The sequence below is a fragment of the Sceloporus occidentalis genome, unplaced genomic scaffold (assembly GCF_023333645.1).
Source record: "Sceloporus occidentalis isolate IW3139 unplaced genomic scaffold, rSceOcc1.0.p SCAF_3, whole genome shotgun sequence".
In the NCBI taxonomy this organism is placed as follows: Eukaryota; Metazoa; Chordata; class Lepidosauria; order Squamata; family Phrynosomatidae; genus Sceloporus; species Sceloporus occidentalis.
Genome location: NW_028316983.1, coordinates 175,461,296 through 175,479,439, shown reverse-complemented (window position 1 = coordinate 175,479,439; position 18,144 = coordinate 175,461,296). Strand labels below are relative to the sequence as shown.

The 18,144-nt window shown below is 41.7% G+C and overlaps 1 protein-coding gene and 1 long non-coding RNA gene across 5 annotated transcripts in view; both read left to right on the top strand.

The window, feature by feature from the left end:
• Positions 1-15,904, top strand: part of CNDP2 (carnosine dipeptidase 2) — a 28,896-nt gene extending 12,992 nt beyond the window's left edge. For all 4 annotated transcript variants that reach the window (XM_089516938.1, XM_089516936.1, XM_089516935.1 and 1 more), the window contains 8 exons: positions 4,623-4,711; positions 6,014-6,214; positions 6,725-6,809; positions 10,035-10,195; positions 11,137-11,301; positions 12,742-12,883; positions 13,526-13,673; positions 15,068-15,904. In XM_089516938.1, coding sequence (XP_089373064.1) covers positions 4,623-4,711; positions 6,014-6,214; positions 6,725-6,809; positions 10,035-10,195; positions 11,137-11,301; positions 12,742-12,883; positions 13,526-13,673; positions 15,068-15,137 — 1,061 coding nt within the window. In that variant the 3' untranslated portion in view covers positions 15,138-15,904. The remainder of the gene's footprint in view (positions 1-4,622; positions 4,712-6,013; positions 6,215-6,724; positions 6,810-10,034; positions 10,196-11,136; positions 11,302-12,741; positions 12,884-13,525; positions 13,674-15,067) is intronic.
• Positions 13,680-14,710, top strand: LOC149317146 (uncharacterized). The gene is made up of 2 exons (XR_016280588.1): positions 13,680-13,794; positions 13,836-14,710. It is a non-coding gene; the product is annotated as an uncharacterized LOC149317146 (long non-coding RNA).
• Positions 15,905-18,144: the final 2,240 nt, after the last annotated feature.

Here is an 18,144-nt window from a genome sequence, read left to right as displayed (position 1 = left end):
CTTTAAGTTATTTTGTTTCTCTTTCGATTAAGCATCTGATCAACAGCTATTGGCTCTGTTTTAAATTTTGCAGCTCTTTCTGTTAACTCCATGTGCTGCGTCCTTAATGTCTCCTCTTTTGCTATCTGATCTAGTGAAATAATTGCTGTTGCCTTGCACCACAATTCACAACTATATATTTACAATGGGCAGGTTGTTGATTTCAGAATACTTGAATGTAAGCAAGATTATGATGCTATCCTATGCGTCTCCATTTGGATATAAGTTTCATAGTCAGTTCAATAGGGGCTCAGTCCTTTGTAAATGTATTTTAGCAATATACGGCCAAAACGCTGCAGAAATATTTCTGCTTGAGACCACTTTAACTTTTCTGGCTCAATGCTAGGAAATTGTGAGAAGTGTAGTTTTGTGAGACATTTAGCCTTTTCTGTCAGAGAGCTCTGGTGCCACAACAAACTACAGTTCCCAGAATTCCCAAGCACAGAACCAGAGCAGTTAAAGCGGTCTCAAGATGGATTATTTCTGCAGTGTGTATTTGTCTTTGTATCAAGCCACAAGATGTATAAATCTCCTGTGCATGCTCCTCTTTCTCCCAGGAGATATGAAAGCAATATCAAACAGTAGACCCTAAAATATTACCAAAGCTAACCTATGTTGGTAGTGAGGTCTACGGGTCTACATGCTGCTCAAACATGAAGGAAGGAAGTGTTTTAGTGCAATATAGTTCAGACAAGACACAATAATTGTATATGCTAAAAGAGGAAGAATATGAAGCAGTAGCCTTTTGTAGTGTGATTGCCCCCTTCCTTTGCTTATCTATGCAGGGTGTTCTGTCTTGGCACCCACACTGATGGGAATAAATTGTATAGTCCGCCGTCCGTATACACAGACTTGACACCTGTAGATTTGAACGTATGTGGATGGCAAGCCCACGGGGGGGGGGGGGTGGCGTTGGCAGAGGAAGAGGAGGAGGAGGAGGAAGTGGCAGGGATGAGGAGGAGGAGAAGGAAATAAAGGTGGCAGGGCAACAGAGGGGGGGGGGTAAGAGGAGGCGGAGAAAGTAGAGGATGTGGGGAAGAGGAGAAGGAGGAAGAAGGAAGAGGAGGAGGAAGTGCAGAGAAGAGGAGGAGGAAGAAAAAGAAGGATGAGCAACGACAGCACAATGGAGGGGGAAGAGGAAGACGGAGAAGGTGAGGGAAGGGGGGCAGGAGGAGGAAGACTTGCAGCAGCGGCGACGGGAAGAAGAGGAAGAGAAAAGGGGAAGAGAAGGAAGAACAGGTACCCCCCTACTGCCTGTCACAGTGAAAACAGCGAGGCTGGCATTGGGGAGGGGGAGGGAGCAACGTGCCATTGTCCTCTCCATTGAGTGCTATGAGACTTGAGCATACACGGATTTTGGTATCTGCGGGGGAGACTAGAACAGATCCCCACAGATACTGAGGGCCCACTATATATGATGTTGGGAGCTTGAAGGGTATGAGGTCCTTTTTAGGATTGTAGGGGGTGTAATTTACTGATGCCCTCTTGCAGAGGATTTCCTTTATGTGTAAAACAGTTGAGACAAGACACACAAAGTGCCGTTTCCATAGAGTTTCTATCACTTCCAATTCCTCTAGTGAAATCCACATAGATATGAGATGGGGATGGACAGCTGCCAAGGTCTAGGGAAGAGCCCTGGTGGCACAGTGGTTAAATGCCTGTACTGCAGCCACTCACTAAACCACAAGCTTGTGAGTTCAATACCAGCCAAGGGCTCAGGATTGACTCAACCTGGCATTCTTCCGAGTCCGCTAAAATGAGTACCCAGCTTGTTGGGGGCAATTAGCTTACACGTATTATAAGCCGCTTAGGGAGTGCTTGAGTGCATTGATAAGCAGTATAGAAATGTACTTGTTCTTGCTATAGGGGGTTACATTGTCCCCATAGATCTTGGAGGGTTGCATATAGTCCCATTTTTTTAACTTAAAAAAATTAACTCAAAGAAGCAAGGGGAGAAAACATGATAAAATTGTCTCCCCCATGCCCATAGTAAGTGGGGTAAAGGGCATTTTTAGGGGGAGGGAATCTATTTTTCAAAAAAGTGGGGAGGGCTAAAAAGCAATTGAAGGGGTTACATGTGGTCTGTAGGACACACCACTCTAGCTAGATTGGGTTTATCTAGTGGTGATAGTGGTAGTGTGCTGTGATTAAATGCTGAGTGAGACAATGGACTATGTGTTCTGTTGTGGCCGCATAGATGAGGCAGTAGTTCATGACAGTTTCCTTCCTTATCCTTGAAATCAGGGGAACGGAAATCTAACACCAGCTCTGAGGCAGGTGTGCATGTTGCTTAAGGGGTGTGTGGGTGTGGGTTTAGGATGTCTAGGGCATGACATAAATATGTTTCCCACTTAATGTTGTCCACAAGGCAGAGTTAACTGCCACATGTTCTGCAGAGGGAAAGTCCATGCAACATTCTGCTGTTATGTTCAATTTTTTAAAATTTGACAATGGTTGTTTCAATAAAGGCAAGGTCCTAAAAATACCCTTGCATTTTTGTGCTGTCTCAGGCTATCCCATAATGGAAATTACTTTGTATTTCATCCATTATTATAGTAATAGATAACCTTCTGAGTTTGATCCAAAAGTTGATGACTAAAGTAACATAGGCTGTCATTATGGCTACTATAGCATCTTACTGCTTGCCAGCCAGAGTTCTTTAAACAAAGCAAACAGCCCCCCTATAAAACACAGGGCTCTTAAGATTGAAAAGTGAACTAGGGAAGCCAATAATAATAATAATAATAATAATAATAATAATAATAATTTGTTTTATTTATATACCGCTATTCCAAAGATCATAGCGTTGAACAGCAAGTAAGCTAATTAGCAAATTTGAGCTACAAGTTCATTCCCTTATCCCAGCCTGATTTCAAATGTACAGCTGCTGACTGTTGCTCAGTGTAAACATAGCACTGGACATCTAACTTAACTTGGGTGTGCTCACACGTGCAAGCAAGATTGGTGGCTAGAAAGCCAAAGCCCAGGCTTGGTGTTATGCTCTTGGAAAAATGTTAAGCTGGGCCTTCAGCTGCAATTTATGCAATATTTGAACACCAATGTGAGGCTGTGGATCCTTAGCCTGTTAAACCAGAATGCACAACTGAGATAATTTGTTCAGCTTGGCTTGTGCAATGCTTCATGAATAAGTGCCAGCTGTACACCATGCTTGAACTGGCTTGGAAATCAGAGAATACTCCAGATTTAGGGCATGTCTGGATAGCAGCTAGCCTGATTTGGGACATGTCCAGACAGCAGATAGTCATGCTGTAAAGTAAGAGAAATAGTGGAGGAATAGGACAGGGGATGTGCTGAGTATCTGATGGCATTCAGCCTCCCTATGTTTCTTGTTAAGAATAGTAGTTCTGAGAGGCCAAGTCAGAGGAAGACTTTAACCCCTTTCATGCACCACTCACTGGTGGCCCCAGGATGAAGTCCCCCTAGCCTTGGGTGTTGGCCCCAGGCACCAATGGCAGCTTCCCTCTGGGACAAATAACAGTGTGAGAAGCCTCTTTTTTGCAGCTGCAGCCCAGGGATCCCCTCTTTTACTGGGGTCTTCTGCTGTTAAAGGGAAAACACATGTAGTATATGCAACCATACATCTTAAACATAGAGTGTTTCAGCTGAATCACCTTTTCTCTACAACAGGCCTGAGACTGGAGGTGGGGGCCAACCATGTGGTTTATAGACAGTCTTTGTTAGTCCTGTAGTTGTCCCTGGGAGCTGTATAAATTCATGGTGAGAGGATATGGTAGTGATCGTAAGGAACTGGCACAAAGCCTCAGATTCCTTAAAAGGTCTTACTTCAAAATGGCCTTTGACTTGTTCACTGTTGATGAACTACTGCTCCCATCATACCTTGCCATTAATTGTGCTGGTGGGTAGTAAAACCCAACACCACCTGTGACTCTTTTCACATTTACATAGTTATAGCACTATGATTCCACTTCAACTGCCTTATGTGCGAACCTGTGGAATCCTGGGTCTTCGTCTGGTCAGACGAACAAGATCTCTCTAGCAAAGAATTAAAAATATCCATCCCTAAATGGCAGATCCAAGGATTCTACAGGATGGAACCAACACAGTTAAAGTGCAATCATAGTGCTATAATTGTGTAGTGTGAAAGAAAGCTCCTGGAGGGCCACAACTTCCCTGGCCCTAACTTATATGATGCTATATTTGAGTTATTCAAGGGGCAGCATGGAAAGGTATGCTCATGACTGGATTGCATGAATGTTTTGTGAGTCAAAGCTGAGAACTTAATTGGCAAGTATTGTATATGAAGAGGATTTCAAAACTTGTCTGTAGCCAGTAATCTCTGGCAGCTCAGTTCGACATGAAAATAGCCATTTGATGCTGCAGTCATTATGGGCCAAATATGGTTGGGTGCAACTAGTGTCCATCCTGGGATTGTTGTGACTGAGATTTCAGGAGATCAGATTTAAGTAATAAATAAAATTGTGATAAATATGTTGAGACACAGAAATTGTGAAAGAACAATAGCTTTGGATAACAAGATCAAGGTTTTATTCCAGTGGTTGTCATCGCTGCTTCTGTCACTCTGTTATTTGTCTTTGCTTTAGGGAAACTGTATGGCCGGGGGTCAACTGATGACAAAGGCCCAGTCCTTGCCTGGCTGAATGCCCTTGAGGCTTATCAACAAACCAATCAGGTATAATTGTTCATTCCATTAAACATGCTTTGCTGGTAAAAAAATAAAAAAATAAACTCTTGGCCTTTGATCAAGCTACTACAATTATCAGTAAAGATAAAATTAAACCTGCTGAATTTGAAATGAGACCAAAGAGAGCTGACATTGTTTGCTGTCTGCTGAAGGGCAGCTTTTGTGCTTTGCTATCACTGTATGCTTTTTATCGGAGATGTTCTGCTCTCTATGGCTTCAGTAGGACATCATTAAGTACTCAGCACAAATAGTTTGAATGTACTTTTCACCTTCTTGCTTTAATTGTTGGCATTATTAATTGTGGTTTAGAAACCCTTTAGTTTCCACCCCATCTTGTGATTTTTCTTTCCCTGTACTCTTCTTCTTCCCTCCTCTGCCTTACACTCTTTCTTTGTCACTTGTCTTTTGCTTCCTCCAACCCAGTGCTCATTCGTTCAGTTCCTCCTGCTCACTTTACTTGATGGTAGAAAGCCCCCCCCCCCCCCCATCTTTAGTGTTGTTAAGGGTTTGGGGACCCTTCAGAGAAAGTTCATCCCCAGCTTGTTTCTTCTGTGCCTCTGGTCCAAATGGAACTGCCAAAAAAGACTGAACAAAAATACATCAGTGTTGACTTTCTGTTATGGTTAGGGAAATCTGCAACCTAGGCCTGTTACAGACTGCCAAAATAAAGCTGCTTCGGGTCTCTTTGGAGGTATGCTATTTAAATGATGCATGGGTCCTAAGAGTCTGGAGGTCACGCCAAAGCCACACTCCATTCCTAAGCACTGGAGTGTGGCTTTGGTGCAGCTTCCGGATACTTAGGATGCATGCATCATTTAAACAGCATACCTCCAAAGAGATCCGAAGCAGCTTTATTTTGGCAGCCTGTAACAGGCCCTAGTGACTCCAAATGGTACTTCAGTTAGATTTACATTACACTCCAGTTAGATTTACATTAACTAAAACCTATTAAACCTGTGGAGCATATGAATGTCAAGTTTCAAATAGACAAACATTACCTTTTATTATTAAACAGAAATATCTAACATTTCCTCATTTCTGTAGAAAGATTTACAAAAAGAGGGATAGTTCTGCCCACATGTTTTTATTTTAAAAGATGAGACAAAACAAGAAGAATATGGGGAGGGATGAAAAAGTTAAGCAGATACAGGTGCCAAAGCATCTGTTTACATATTGTTGGGGGAATGGCCACTGAGAGGTTTAGACCTGAGAAATGACATACCTTTTAAGTAGAGAAAAACACTTGCTGCCATGTCTTTGTGTTAATTGTTTTCTTTTCTGTCCCTATAGGAAATTCCGGTTAATGTCAAGTTTTGCCTAGAAGGTATGGAGGAGTCTGGCTCTGAAGGCCTGGATGATTTGATTTTTGCACAGAAAGATACTTTCTTCAAAGATGTAGACTACGTTTGCATCTCTGATAATTACTGGCTAGGGAAGAAGAAACCCTGCATCACCTATGGTCTCAGGGGCATCTGCTATTACTTCATAGAGGTAACAAGCCAAAAAGTAAAGTCTTACTGTTGAAGAAGCCAGGGCAAGAACTGAAACAATACAGTGCACCCACACCATATGCGGGTGCACTATACGTGGCTTTCAGATTATGCTGAAGCTGTGCAACAAAAGAATAAATGGTGTACGTGGCCATGGCACACATGCTCTCCTGCACTGCGAGCACAAGCCCCATTATATTGAATGGGGCTAGAGCAGGCATGTTTTTCGCCTTATGCGGGGAGGTCCGGAACGGATCCAGTGTACTTGGAATTTTACATAAACATATTTTTTCTTTAAAAAGTCAACTTTTGAGCATAAGGAAAACAGTGGGAGAAAGAAGTAGACTTTACGAAACATAAATTCCACTGATCAGTTTACAGAGATTTGTACCTTTTTTAACTACCCACTTAACTTTGATACTGAGAGTGATGTGGTAGAATACATTGGTGGTAACCATGGTTTGTGACTATTAATGCAGCATGCTTTTAATTGCTTGTTTTTGCCTTAAAGGTGGAATGCAGTGATAAAGATCTTCACTCTGGAGTATATGGTGGCTCAGTGCATGAGGCTATGACAGACCTCATTGCTTTGATGGGTAAGGCCTACCCTTTCTGCTTGTGGTTTTAAATAGTAATGGGAACCTTACAGATACTGAATTACAAGTAGTAATCTATACTTAGATCAAAGGCCTTTAAGTCCCCTTCCTCCCCCCACGCCACTTGGCCCAAGCTTGAAAGCTTATGATAATAACAAGGTTAACAATTGACAAACCAGTTAGAATCTTAATGAGAGGGCAAAGATCTGTCTGTAGGACAGAGGTTATCATAGCTATTTTGGGTCTAGGTGACATGCACAGGTGAAAGAGATTAATCTAAACTGTTGATTTAATGTTCTTTAGGTTTATTCTGAATGTAACTTTAGATTATACTAACTATTTGGCCTCAAGTTTCTACTCAAATCTCACTGGCAGCAAAGTAGTCATTCAAAACAGAAGTCCAGCTTGTACATGCAAAAGGGGATAGATAAATGCATATACTTTCCCTAACTGGGCCTGGCAAGCTCTCCCTTTGCCTGTGGTTATGCTTTCCTACTTTGCTGCTTGCAGTGGCAACAAAAATACGATTTTCTTGCTGTAGCCCTCCCCTTGGGCTGGTGTCTCCATTGACATCTCTTCTGCTGAGCTTTTAGGGCCTAGTAACCATAGGTTGGTTCTAATGTCTTGGGTTGCTGAATTTTGTCCCCTTTTTCATTTTGCTCAACTGAATTGGGTTAAACTTTGTTATAATTCTGTAAAGTTTATTTATCTATCTGTTCAAGATATTTATTTATTGCCTCTTGACCCATGCACACCCCCAGGCAATGTGTAGTTCAGAAGAACACTTTAGAAACATTAAAGAAATAACTGAAAGCCAAAGAACTCCTCTTTATAAAAAAACAGTTGATTGAGTGAGATCTTCAGGTATAGGCCTGACATGTAAATATTTTAACAAATAAAACCTACATGTGTTAAAAAATACAGTGGTATTTCCCCCCACACCATAAGCAGTAAGGTCATGAGTTGGTAGCAGCCGCTTGGGCAGAAGAACAAATGAGAGAAAGTCTGCTTCACAATGCAGTTCCATACTATAGTATATAGGCATTTTCATTCCTTTTGTAGATCCCTTTCACACTACATAATTATGGCACAATGATTGTCTTTTAACTACCACAGTTCCATCCTGTTGAATCCTGGGCTTTTTAGCTTGGGGAGGCACTACAACACTCTGGCTGAGAATTCTGAACTGCAAATCCCAGGATTCTATAGGATGGAATAAAATGGAATCATAGTGCTATAACTTTGTAGTGTGAAACTGCCCCTAATATTTTGCTTCATTGCCAGAGGTTGTGTGGGTTCATGTGCTGGTAGAATTGTGCAACTGCTTCATCGCCCACCTCACTCCCACTGTAGGTCTTCTGAAAGGTATGTTGTTGGTATGTCAAACACATACCACAGTTACACAGTTGCTTTCTCACTTAAGCATCACTTTAGCTATATGGTTCAGTCCTAAATCTCACCTGTAGGAAAAATGGATGTGGCTTATAGTTGCACCAAATGTTTCTTTGCTTTGAAAAAAGAAGAAGACTGTTGTTGTTTTTTGTTGTTGTTGAAAAAAGAAGAAGAAAGGTCCCTGTTTTTTTAAAAATAGTTTGACTAGGGAAATCTCTAAAATCATGTACACCCAGAAGATTGTCTGTGAGAAGGAAACTTTGGACTGTGCTAGTGGCAGTAAATTATCACCTTCTGGAAATTAATAACTAGAAGTGATTGAGTGACACCAAACAATGTGTTGAAAGAATGAACTATGCACAGCTGAATCTCATGAGCAAGCAGTTACAGTAAAAGGCTTATGGGTGGTCATCACTTATGAACCTGCAGAAGATCATGGTGCAAAAGGGTAGATTTTCATTGCTGTATGATGAATGCTTGACAGAGCTGGTTTTATCTTTATTTTTTTAAAGTGGGGAAGGTTAATCAGAATTGTTATTCTCCCACTGATACTATAGCTGGATCTCAACAGTATATGCAACGTAAGAAGTACACAGTAGAGCAGGAATAGGTACCTGTGCCATTTCTTGCAGGCCAATATTTTGCCAATGAGATATTCCAGGGGCTAAAAGCACTGTCAAAATGCATAGAAATACATTAGAAAAATCCTGAGGTGACTTGAAAGTCACTTTTGTTTGAAAATCAGGGGCTTGTTCACACTACACCATTGTAGTGCTGTCATTCCACTTTAATGGCCATGGTTCCATCCTGTGGAATCCTGGGCTCTGTAGTTTTGTAGTTGTGTCCCTTCAAGTAATTTCTGACTTCTGGAAACCCTAAGATGAACCTGTCACTGGGTTTTCTTGGCAGGATTTGTTCCGAGGTGGTTTGCCTTTGTCTTCCTCTGAGGCTGAGATAATGTGATTTGCCCAAGTCACCCAGGAGATTTCCTTGTCCAAGTAGGGATTCGAACCGTGGTCTCCAGAGTTGTACTCTAGTTCCCAAACCATGACACCACACTGGCAGTTTAAGGAGGGACAGTTTGAATTCTCAGTCATTCTAGTACATCCCCAAACTACAAACCACAGGATATCATAGGATGGAATCCTGGCAGTCAAAGTAGTGAGATTGCATAGTATGAAAGGGTCTGGATATATGTTTTTCAAACACAAACACATGCCAGAAGTGTGGGCTGATATATATTTAAAAAGTGAACTGCCACTCCTGGTGGTTTGCAGAAGAGGTAATTCACCTCCCTCCCTTTTTTGGCTAGAAAATGTATGGTGCAGGAAGTCTATGGAGAGCCACAAAGACAACTTGGAGGTTGCCTGCAGCCTGAAGCCCCCACTTTCAGTAACAGTACAGTTTTCAGTGACTATCACTATTGTGCTTAGTCTAGTTTGGCCAAAATAACCCCTTCTGAATGAATTGGCTGTAAAACAGATGACTTAATTTTTAGTGCAGATAGCCAAAGAAAAGATCAGCAGTAAAACTATGTGTACTTTGACTTATGTTTATTTTAAAGTTGCTGAGGGTACTAAAACTGCTTGAAAAACAGGATATTGGCTATGCATCTGTAGCCGGCACTTGATGGGCAGATGCCAATGCTATCTAGGGTGCCCCACTTGTCCTAATTCATCATCACCCTCCCACCATCACCACCTGGGTTGCCATTGCAGTACAATTTGTAGCACCAGATCACCCAAATGAGATGTCTGGTAGTATCAGCAGTATGTATTTGAATGTTTCTGGCTAGTTTGCTGCCTCTTAACAGTGTATTACTTCATCTTATAGCATCCTTAGTGGATAAGAAAGGAAAAATCCTCATTCCTGGCATTAATGATGCAGTGGCTGCTGTCACAGATGAGGAGCATCATCTTTATGACAGGATTGACTTCGATTTGGCAGAGTATGCAAAAGATGTAGGAGCCACACAGCTGCTGCATGAGACAAAGGTGTGTTGGGTCTCTTTCATCCTTAGAGTCCAGGTCTTTTAGTGGCGTACTTCTTCTGTACTGACACAGAAATAAAACAACATATGTTTGGCATTCTGATTACCATTTGTAAAGGATTATTTGTGTTGCTCAGGGGATAGTATAACTGGAAAACAACATTGTTTTGACCAACGACATGGAATTTCCATTAATTTTGGGGGAAATGGTTTTCTGAAACCATTGCCCTCCCCCTTCCAAAAATCCTCTTATTTATTTTGCTAACTGATCAGAATGCTTACTTTGGAGAAAGTCCCATTGAATTCAGGGGGACTTGCTTTAGGTGAGTCAGAAGTGACGCTAATCTCAGATCAATGAATGAAACAATTCATTTTATGTAGAGCAAACAAGGTTTGAAATGATGGTTTATCATCTGTAATGACTATTGTAATGGACAGCTCTAATGGACAGTTGATCAGAAATAATAAATTACAATAAGCAAACCTGTTACCTTCCTAGATTAATGTAGGTTGACCTGAATACACAGGATTGCAAATTCAATGGGTTACATGTTTTCCAGTCTCCAAGTTGGCCCTATGTATCCAACATTATACTTATGGGGGGAAAGGGGGAAGATGTAGCATTATTTGCCTAGTACTACTGCAGTCTATAGCAGAAAGTCAACTCAGTTAGGGCATACAACATTAAGTCCAATGAAGTCATGGTGAGTTGTCCAATAGCCTTTTGTGACAGGATTTTTGGAATCAGTAGCAATAGCAGGAACCAGGATGGACAGCATGTAGCCTATAGCCCCTGAATTAACTCCCTTTGTCTTGGTGGGATGACACAATTGAATACAACCCAATAAGTTTATAATTTGACATATAATTATTCTGACTGGAGACTGGAGACTTACGACTGACTTGAGAAGCCATTCATCTCTCTTTTTTTAATTTCCTTTATAGAAAGACATCTTGATGCATAGGTGGCGATATCCCTCCTTATCACTCCATGGGATAGAAGGTGCTTTCTCTGGGTCAGGTGCCAAAACAGTGATTCCTCGGAAAGTGATTGGAAAATTTTCAATCAGATTGGTACCAGACATGACTCCAGAAGCTGTAACCAAACAGGTATGTGTCATGGAAGGAAAGTGAGAAAGATGAGGCAGCTCAGCAGGAATTAGTTAGCCTTCTCTTGAAGAGACAGAACCCAAGCTTTAGGCCAGCCTCAGATGGGTCAAACCAGGAATACAGCAACTTTTAAAAACATAGTTTTAAATAGAAATAGAAATGGAAGGAGGTGAGAAGGAAACACAAACCTGTATGTATATAGTCTTAAAAATGAAAATGGATCTGATATAGCAAATATACTGTTTGTTTCTAAAAACTTAGGGAACTGCCTTGTATGAAATCCTGCATCTAGCTCAGTACTGTCCACTCTGGCTGCTCACAGCCTTGGGATCATAGGTAAAGGTCTTCAACCTCATTTGTAGCCTAATCTTTTAACTTTAGGGTGGGCAGCTTCAGACCATGGGAGAGAATAATTCCTAACTAGGATGCAGCATGTGAAGTACTGCCTCCTCCATACAATATTTAAAGTGGCTGGAAGTCCATTTCTGTTTTGTCTTGTTTTTTAAAGTAACCTTTAAAATGGGGAGAATGCACATGAAACAGTTAGAGAAGGGATCAGCAGGGGGACAAATGCACATGAATTAGTGCTGTTAAACCTATAAGTGGAGGAGTTGTGGAGGTTCTGGGCTGTGATACATTTGCTGGTTTAACTGTCCTGTTAAGTTTGAATTTTTTTTAATATCGTTGCATTGGCCTGGTCTACAAACATGGTAGGATTTTATTTCAGTGCCTCCTCATTCTTAAAATATACTTAAAGGCATTTAATGCATTTCCCCCTAAAATATGTGGGTTTTTAAAATCAAACATTTTTAGGCCACCTCTTAGGGCAAAAGCCTTGCCAAGACATCCTACATAGTGTCTCATACAATAATAGAACAGCTGAAGGTAACAGAATCAATAGTTACCTGCCATAATGACAAACATCTACCCAAAGTAGTACTAATCTAAGGAAGCAGTGCAGCTGAAAAGCTAGAACAGTGCAAAGAAACATGGTCATAAAGTTGAAAGAAAACAGATCAGTCCTTAGGGCTTTCTTGCAGCTTGCAACAGTGAAGCTCAGTAGGCCTCAACTGGCCATGCATGGAAGAGGCATGGGTCCAGTGTGGTCTTCTCCACTGTGCTGGCTAAACAAGAAGAGCCCCCATTGCTATAGAGGCAGGCCATTATGAGTTAGGATGTCCTTTAAGTACCCTGATCCATGTGGTTGACAGATAAAATATTTGTGTATACATACATCTATGTGTTCTATGCTCTGAAAAGGAGGTGAGCTACACATCTCAGACACAGTTTAACATTGCAATGTATTTTGGTTTTTAGAGGTGAATTTATGGGCAGGGCAGCTCGAATCCTATTCTACCTTTGCCTCATCCTGAAATTCTTAACTAATAATAATGGTAGCGGTCAAGCTCATCATCTTCCTTGCTTACCTTGTTGTTGCAGGTTCAAGATTACTTGTCCAAAAAGTTTGCTGGGCTGCAAAGTCCCAATAAATTCAAAGTATACTTAGGCCATGGTGGAAAACCTTGGGTGTCAGATTTCAACCATCCCCACTACATGGCTGGCAGAAGAGCCATGAAAACAGGTGAGTAAAATTTGTATTGTTTTTCTCAAGCCCCTGATCAAAATGCCCCAAAGAATGGGGCCTGAGCTATTAAGATGCAGTTAACAAACAGTTAGTAAAGAGTTTCTAACAGGTATCTCTTATCACTGAAAGCAGTATTTATCAGTGTTGTAATGTTCAGCTTAATTGATCTTTTGTACTGGCTGGGGATAAACAATCTGTGATGCAGAATCAAAAATTACTCTTGGTTGTCTGAGTTAATAGAAATTTACTTGAAAAACATTAACCAGAAGTGTAAGTTTAACTACAGCACACCCTCGGCTTATGCGGGGGATCTGTTCCAGACCCCTCCCCCGCATAAGCCGAATTCTGCGCATGCTCAAGCCCCATTGGAATGAATGGGGCTCGTGCATGTGGTGGCGTGGTGATGCGCGCGTGCCGTGGGCGCGCACCCCATTCATTCCAGTGGGACACACCGCCCCTTGTGCCCCGCACGCTCCTGTGCGGCTTCCCACATAGGGTTAAATCCGCGTATAGTGCACCCGCGTATGGTGCGGGCACACTCTATATGCATATTGCAAGAATCTTTGTACAGATTACAAAGTGTGGGTTACAGATGCATGTTATAGATGGTGGAAATAATTTTTATGTCCTTACTCCAAGTATTTGGTGTGGAGCCAGACTTGACGAGGGAGGGAGGAAGTATACCCGTCACCCTGACCTTCCAAGAAGCAACAGGCAAAAATGTAATGCTGCTACCTGTTGGGTCTGCAGATGACGGAGCCCATTCGCAGAATGAGAAACTGAACAGGTAAGGCACCTTGTATACAGAGAAGAAAGCTTAAACTGTCAGGAAAGGGTAGATTAATCTTTCCATTTCTAAGAGAGGTTATGCAGAACAGTTCTATTCCCATCCTCAAATTATTGAAAAGGTTATGTTTTTGGATGACAACTCTCAGAATCCTCCAAACAGCATTCTGGGAGCTGTGATCCAAATTTTTCCAATCCCTGCGTGTAATTTTGAGAGATGCTAAATATTTATTGGTTTTAACGGAGCGTTGTTGACTCACAGGAAAGCTTACTAGGGAGTGGACTGATAACGAACAGAGTTAGAGCCATTATTTTCTCTCTCATTTACAGCACCCCCTCCCCCCTTGGCCCTGACTTCATACTGCATCTTCAAAACACAGCAAAAAGTTTAGTACAAAAGAGGTGTTCATCCCCCCCTCTGACCCCGAATCTTGCAGGGATTGGTAGATAGGCCTGGAGTGTACTCACCAACCACACAAACAAGTCTCCACCAACCCAGCAAACTCTTGAGTTGTAAGAGGGAATGGTGTTTGTTGGCCTTTGTGCCCACTAGGCTGGAAAGCAGTCCCCAGGACTCCCCTCCACCTGATTGGGTGGAGAGAAGTGTATGGTGTTCAGCTTTCCATCCCAAAGGCACACAGTCATTTGTTAATGATCCTTGCCCTTATTTTGTGGCTACTTACCTCTCACCTTTTATTCCTTTTTGTCATTTTCTAATTCTGACTCTCCCTCTCAGTTCCCTAATTCTGTATCTTCGTCGTTTCACACTGTGGTATTCCTCATCTTTGGGGTTGTTTCGTTGTTGTTGTTGTTGCTGTTGTTGTTTGCTTGCTTGCTTTGCCCCCAGCAGGATCTCTTTCACTTGCAAATTCTCATTCCCTTCCCATCTCTCCATGCAGCCCTAGAACTCCTACTCCTACTTAAACCTAACTCCTATTACACAAGTGTAGCACTTCATTCTGTGGAATCCTCACATTTTCATTTTTAAGAAAATTCTCAGCCAAAGAGCGCTAGTGTCTTACGAAACTACAAATCCAAGGGCTCCATGGAATGCAGTCATGGTAGTTAAAGTGGTATCAAAATGCTTTAATTGTGTAGTGGAAAAGGGAAGCATAGCAACACAAGTTATTACTATGCAAAGTCCATGTTAGAATGTGTTGGTGCTGAGGGCCAGCTGTCAATCAGTTGTGGGCCAGATTAAAACCATGATCAAAACATATTATGATATTGGTAAACCCATCTGTTTTGCGAATTCCCTGAAGATGCCAGCCACAGATGCTGGCGAAACATCAGGAAGAAACTCTTCTAGAACATGGCCATATAGCCCGAAAAACCCACAAAAACCTATTGCTCTATTTTGTTTGTCTGTATTAATAACATATATTTCTTTCCCAGGTACAACTACATTCAAGGTGTCAAACTGTTGGGTGCATACCTTCACGAAGTTGCTTTGTTAAAGGACTGAATTAGAACTTTTTTTTTGCAAGTGGAGTTGCTTTGGACCTGAAAGTTCCTTGGAGTACTTTCTTGCAACTTTCTAGAAGTGCACTATTCTTGTTCCCTCTTCTTTCAGACAAAATTTACACTGAAATGCTTGGCAAAATACTTTTGAACTCAATAATGTGCACTTTATGTGAAAAGAGCTCTGATTTTCTTTTTATATACATTAAAAAGCAAGAAATTACTGTGCTCACTTGAAAGCACCGCCACAGTACTGTAACTCCCTAATCTTTAATTCACTACCAATTATTCCTTGCAGAAGGAAGTGAGAGATGGGACAGAAGTCATTTTTTCATAGTCTGTATATAGCAGCAAATGACAAGTTGATTCTGTTTCTTCTGCTGCTTTTCTACCAGCCCACCCCCAAACATCTGCCATTTCTCACATTAAGTTGTATCACACACCAGAATCCGAAGCTGACATCCACATCTTTTGTATGTGGGGGGAAAAACACATTCTTGCCACAGGTTTCGATAAGGCAACAAAGTTCTCCTGAGAAATTTCAGATGAACTGGAAGTAAGTAGTGGTTGTGGGAGCCATTGCTCTCCATTTTCCCCTATGGACCCCTTACTGGCAATCTACCTTGTGACTTCAGACTTCTTGCAACCTCTACAGACCATGATCAATACTGCATATATTTGATTATTAAAAATAAACTACTTTTTTTCTAACTGTTCGTTGTATTTCACATGGAACGCTGCTAAATAAATATCAGTCTACTAAAATAATAATCAATCTTGTGTTAACTATTGCAAAAGGAAGAAAGCCTGGGGTGATTGGTGGCTGGTTGGTACACTACAGCTAGATAAATAATGCCAACTTCCCTTGGGAAGTGATGGCTCTAGAAGAGTAGTTCTCAACCTTTGGTTCCTCTCATTTAAGATATCAACTCTTAGAATCCCTGATTATGGGCCATGCTGGCGGGTACTTGTAGAATTTGTAGAAGCCAAGAGAGACAGCAAGGGGGGCCCCTCTGCATTCTCTCACAGCCCCCCATTGCCTTGGACCAGGCTCAGCTGATGCAGCCCTATGGCGATGAGGAGAGAAAGGAAGAAAGCAGACAGCCTGTGGCAGACGGATGGGGGCCATGTGTGCCTGGGGATCGCCATGGCGGTTTGCCGGCAGAAAGATGTTTCCAGGCCTTGGCAGCCCCTGCCCCACTGTCTCAAATGCCCCCAGACTGAGGGAAGGCCCCCACTAGTTCCCTGGGCGAAGCTTGGTGGGCAGGCAGTAGCTGTAAAAATAGGAGGAAGGGGAAGGCAGTGGAAAAGAGTGGGGGGAATGGAGAAAGAAGGGGATGTATATATCCATGACATTTTGAATTTGTGGGATGCCCAGGACCGATCCCTCCACGAATTCGGATGGATAACTATTTATTTATTTTTAATTCACTCGATGCATTTAAGTAGCATTTAATTTTAATCTGCCCCTAATATTCCAGCTACTAATAATCTAATAATGGGACTACAGTCAATAAATTCTAATTACTGATGCCTTGGAAGTCTTCTCAGTTCCTTCATTGATACCACAGTTTTGCATTGGTGTTTCCTTGGACTTCTCCTCGGTCCATGGCCGGCTGCCATCCTCAGTTGACCGATTTCACAGAGCTTCGACTGGCATTTACTGATTTGAATATCCAAATCATATGCCAGTTCGGCCATTTCCCGTATTTGGGACCGCACTGTAATCAACTTGGACCGGCCTGCCCACATTAAATCCTGTATCTCTCTTAATCCGAAGCCCAATTTCTCTTCATAGGTGTCCTGGTCTTCAAAGGAGAGTGGCTTAGCAGAAGGGAGCACGTGGGGGAAGGAGGTGAATGCATCCACTGTGCTCGCTCCGATTTTCCTGCCAGACCCCTGGCTCTGCTGTCCAAAAGAAAAAAGAACAATGTTTGCCTACAAGCCATTGTGTTCCCTGTTACCATGTATGGATGTAAGAGCTGGACAGTTAAGAAAACGGATAGGAAGAGAAGTAAGTCATTTGAGATGTGGTGCTGGAGAAGAGTGCTGAGGTTACCATGGACAGCCAAGAAGTCAAACAAATAGGTCCTAGAGCAGATCAAATCAGAAATCTATCTGGAAGCCAAGATGACAAGACTGAGGCTATCATACTTTGGCCACATCATGAGGAGGCACAACTTACTGTAAAAAATAATGCTAAAAAAGGTAGAAGCTGAAAGAGAGGAAGGCCACATGCTAGATGGATGGACTCTTGGCAGCATCTCTGTTTTGGACACTCTGTAACTCCTTACCCTTTACTGGTTTTCCTTATACCCTTTAGCTTTTTTATTATTTTCCTCTTTAATTTCCACTAACCCACCAATCTATTTCTTTTCATTTAATTTCCACTAACCCACTAATCTACTTCTACATGCTTTTGACAGGATGCATTCTGTAGTTCTACATTACTGCAAGGTTGATATTAAATTATTTTTAGCGGGACAGTTAAATTTATAGATGGAAGTATTGGATGTGAGTGTACATTATCTAATTGTTTTTTAAAATGAAAAATTCCCTTTAAAGTTTACATTTAATGAACCAAAATGTAATAGATAGCGTACTTAGTAGTACTGTGAAGCATAACCTTCAACTCTCTGTTCAGCCACAAGGCCATCCTTCCCAAGTGTGATATGGCAAGAGTAACAGTAGATTATGTTAGATCAGAGGATAGGCTTATGTTATATCAAAGGATGAGATCATTGTCTTCCTTAGCACCAGCCACCATGACCTGTGGTCAGACATTATGGGAATTGCAGTCAAATAAAACCAGTAGATGCTACTGTTTCCCCTGTTTTAGAAGTGTTCATACTTCTCCCTCTGCCCTAATATTCAACTCTTCTGGTCTTTAAGATGGGAGTAATAACACTGGACTGGACTGAGGTTGACACTGATTCAGAGCCAATAGCATACATGGAAATCCTACTCTTGACCATGACCATTTGGACCTGTAATAACATTTTACAGTGTGG